The sequence below is a fragment of the Acanthamoeba castellanii genome, assembly GCF_000313135.1.
Source record: "Acanthamoeba castellanii str. Neff unplaced genomic scaffold scf7180000083820, whole genome shotgun sequence".
NCBI classification, from domain to species: domain Eukaryota; phylum Discosea; order Longamoebia; family Acanthamoebidae; genus Acanthamoeba; species Acanthamoeba castellanii.
In genome coordinates this window covers 6,403-10,471 of record NW_004457351.1, presented here as the reverse complement: position 1 = coordinate 10,471, position 4,069 = coordinate 6,403, and the positions used below count along the sequence as shown (strand labels likewise).

The 4,069-nt window shown below is 57.6% G+C and overlaps 2 protein-coding genes across 2 annotated transcripts; both read left to right on the top strand.

Moving 5' to 3' along the window:
- Positions 1-441: 441 nt before the first annotated feature.
- ACA1_016480 (uncharacterized protein) lies at positions 442-3,111 on the top strand (the record flags this gene model as incomplete). Its single annotated transcript, XM_004336203.1, has 10 exons — positions 442-514; positions 604-687; positions 878-987; positions 1,034-1,309; positions 1,373-1,509; positions 1,623-1,674; positions 1,741-1,762; positions 1,860-2,147; positions 2,241-2,732; positions 2,795-3,111. The coding sequence occupies 10 exons, from the start codon at positions 442-444 to the stop codon at positions 3,109-3,111; spliced, it is 1,851 nt and encodes a 616-aa protein (XP_004336251.1).
- Positions 3,112-3,796: 685 nt separating this feature from the next.
- On the top strand, positions 3,797-4,043 carry ACA1_016470 (uncharacterized protein; the record flags this gene model as incomplete). The annotated part of the gene is made up of 1 exon (XM_004336202.1): positions 3,797-4,043. A coding segment is annotated over one exon (247 nt), but the record flags the coding sequence as incomplete, so codon positions are not given.
- Between the last annotated feature and the right edge of the window lie 26 nt (positions 4,044-4,069).

The following is a 4,069-nucleotide window of genomic DNA, read 5'->3' as shown; positions in this document are numbered from 1 at the left end:
CACTCAGAAGAAAACAAAAGAAAAATCTTTGTCTTTCTCTTTCTCTTTTCTTGGTGCGGCCTGGCAACAGAGGCAACGCGCGTTGCGGCTGTCAGACTCCGGAGGGCGTGACACGAAGCGGCAGAAAGGGAAGAAAGAAGAACTGCGCGGAGGTAGTCGATCTGGCGCGTGATGGATCAAATCGACAGCTTGCGCGGTGGTGGGCTGGAGTTGGTGGCTCTCGTGAGGTACCACTCCATTCTTCTTCCCCGATCTATTTTGGCCTTCGTTCTTTGTCACCGTTTCATTTTTTTAAATTTATTATGCAATTTCTTTTTTATTGATGTTCTGTCCAACAACAAATAATAAGACTGATACTAAATTAAAAAAACAATAAAATAAAACAGGAGCAGCACCGGAGCGCAGCCATCCGAAGAGACAAAGCGTAGGGCGAGAGACACGATGGTGGCCGCTTCCTCGGCGCTCGAGCGACTCACCCCTGCGCTCAAGCCACACGACCCAGGCCTGGCCGACCGTACGCTACGCTGCCTCCTCTCTTCCCTCTTCCCTCTTTCCTCGGCCACATGCACTCACAAGTGCGTGGTGGTTGACCATCGTACATAGAATTGATCCGCAGCGTCTACGAGCTCCTGAAGAACGCGAAGGCGGCCATGGTTGCAGCGACCGTGCACTCAACACTCGTTGAACGTACGACCTCGTCTACAGTTCATTTCACGCACCAACAAGTTGTGGTGATGAACGGGAACGGGAACTGGAACGACCCGCACACGACACGACACGCACACGACCAACGACACGACACACAGAGACGGAATTGGCACGCAGGGCTTCAGAGGAACACCTGCGCGCCGCACACGCTCTGCTCACGCGCGTTCAGTCGCCGCGCAACGGCCTCGCCACCACCTCCCCGCGACCGCTGTCCCCTCGCTCCGCCTCTCCACCGCCCTTCTCGTCTCCGCGCTCTCCACTGCCACCTCAACCATCACCGTCACCATCCCCACCACCCGCACATTCACCGCGATCACCGTCGCAGCCGCTCTCGCCCCGCATCAGCCCCATGACCCCACCGCAACCGCTCTCGCTGCCGCTCGACCTGCCGCTGCCCGCCAGTCCGCGTGCGGCGTCGCCCCTGCCCTCTCCGCAGCGGCGGACGCCGACCGCACCGACGTCGGCGCACCAGCAGCAGCGCGTGGCACGGCCGTGGGAGGAGGAGGACCGGATCATAAGCGAGCGCGCAGTGGAGGGCGTCAGGAAGGCACTCCATGTGCTCAAGCTCCTCTCGTCTGCCGATGTCCGCGCTCACGCCAGGGTACGCGCCTCACCGATGCTTGCCTGCTCAGGTTTTTTTATAACTCCTATGTGAGTGTAATAGGAGATAGCGGAGGTGACGCGCGAGGGACTGTCGGACTTGACGCTGGTGGGCAACCGCGCGCAGGCCATCGGGCTGGAGCTGCCCGCGGCCACCCTCAAGGCCTCCTCCGCGCAGCTCACCCAACTCATCCGTCAAACGTGCGTCGTCGTCGTCTCTCGCCCCAGTCTACTGTGTGGTGTGAGCGTTGGTCACATTGATTCATATGTGAAAAATGCTGATGATGGTGTGGTGGTAATATTAGGCTGACCAGCGAGTACTCGGAGGAGGAGGGCGAGCGGATCGCCGGGGATCTGGCGCTGAGCGTGCGGGCCATCATGTTTTCTTCCTATTTTGCGTCTTCGCTCTCTCCTTCGTCTCCTCATTCACAGTCGCGCGGCGGCCTCGTCACTGGTAACCTGTCCTCTCTCACTGCCCATTTCTGCGCCAGTTGGCCTGCATTCTTTGCATACCAACCCATCAATAACCGCCTCTGTGCTCTGTGGTACAGAACCCAGGACGGTCGCGATTGCCGAGGTGGAGGGCAAGGGTAAGGAAAAGCTGGGCGACGAAGAGGTATATGACGACGGTGACGGTGATCGCAACCATGGTCGCTACGACGATCGTGTGGCTGCGGACCAGCCCGTGGCGATGATGCACGTCGAAGCTTGTGCGCCTCCGCCAGAGAGCAAGATGCCCGAGGGCAAGTCCCTCAAGGAGTCCTTCCGCGCCTACGAATTCCTCCTCGAGCGACGGAAACCGTATTTCCGCGAAGACGACGCTGATGATGACTTCAAAGGTGATCTTTCCCGTGCGTGTCGTGCGTGCCGTGCGTGTCGTGCGTGCCGTGTGCGTCGCGTGTGTCGTTGACAAGGAGTTGTTTCACGTGCAGCAAAAGCAGAGGAATCGGGCGGGAGGAACCGGGCGCGTTCGCTCTACATGGCCAAGTCCAACGTCGTCGACGCCACTAAATCGCCGTCGGAGGATACACCGAACAGTGACCCAACGCAGGAAAACAATGGAGGCGAGCTGACCGCTTCAAAGCAACAGCACCGCCTCACGATCAACCTGGGCGCCCTCGCTGCCCAGCGCGCCGGCAACGGCCAGCAGGACGGCGGCCTGCGCTCGTCGAACTCGATGCCAGAGCGCGGTCGGCCGGGTGCGAAAGACCTGCAGCCGGCGTCGAAGTCGGCGCGCGGGATGGCGTCGTCGCCGTCGTCATTCAAGCCGCCGGTGACCAGCGCGAGCGACGAGCGGGCGGTGGGCAAGCGACTCACCATCCGCAAGCCGGTCTTTCTCACCGGCTATCTCGACGCCACCCGCTTCTACATCGGCGGCACCATCAGCTTCCGCGTCATCGTCAACAACATGCACAAGCGACCAGGTAACACACACACACATACACCGCACTCATACAACGGTGCGTTGACGATGGTCTAGTGAAAGGGGTGATGATGAAGCTGTACAAGCACACGGCGAGCTTCAGCTACAAGCACAACAAGGCCACGGGCGAGAGCGAGCGGAAGGTGGAGTCGCGGCACAAGGTCAAGGTGGCCACCGAGCGGGCCACGCCGGCTGGCTTCCCGGTCGTCCAGAGCAAGCAGTGGACCGGCCTCGTTGAGTTCGCGCTGCCAGCGAGCCTGCCGCCATCCATCATCGCTGACGCTGCGGCCACCTACGAGATCGCCTACTCAGCCAAGGTAAAGCTCATACCCAAGAGCTGCGCTGTTGAGCTGGGTCCCTTTGAGCTGCACGACCCTTGAGTGCTGCCACTTTGATATTCAGCCACCTGCAAGCACAAGTGGTCTAGTGGTGGTTAAAAGAACACTTGTAAGGCACACTGTGATCAAAATTACGTGTGGACTCAAAGCCAAGCTGTCCAAACATATGTTTGCAGTGATGCCTCAGCCAGAAGCTCGCACCAGCCAGAGTCTTTACCCATGGGCAAGAGTGAGTAGAAGGATGATTCATGGCACAAGCTTGTGCCCAAGAGCTGTGCTGTCAAGTTTGAGCTGCAGTATCAGGCACCTGTACTGGTGGCAAGAACCCACTTGTGCGCAAAGTGTTGAAGAGCAGTTCACGAGAGGTGACAGCTTTATGCAGGTTTAAGCTGGGCAGCTTTTTCACACTTTCGCGTTGAATACCACAAAGGCACAAGGCACAAGATTGAGAAGAAGAAAACCACTGAACTGAACGAGGTTTGTGCACCTTCAGCTCAATGTTGCGCAGCGCGCCACCGCACAAACCACCAAAAAAGAACGAAGACAGCATCGCTCCCCCCCCCGTATCTCTTTCGTTCTCCATTTATTTATCGCTCTTCTTCTACTGCTTGTGTAAGGAAAAGATTACTGAATCATGTTGATCTTTATTGCCGTCTATCTAAATATCTATATATTTATCATCTTTTTATATATATTTATATATTAAAGAACAAAACCACACAAATAGATGGGAGCGAACAACAGCGTACCGGCAGAGCTGGCGGCGCAGTGCCACCTGTCGCCCGACCAGGTGAAGCATCTGGTGAAGGCCTTCCAGAAGAAGAACAAGAAGGGGAAGCCCATCAACAAGGAGGTCTTCATGCACGTGCTGGGCAAGCTCGACTACTCGCTGCGCGCCAAGAGCCCGCTGCTGGTCAACCACGAGAACCTCGACATCCTCTACTCCACCCTCGACGTCAACCACGACGGCACTCGTACGCATGGCGCCACTCCCACCACC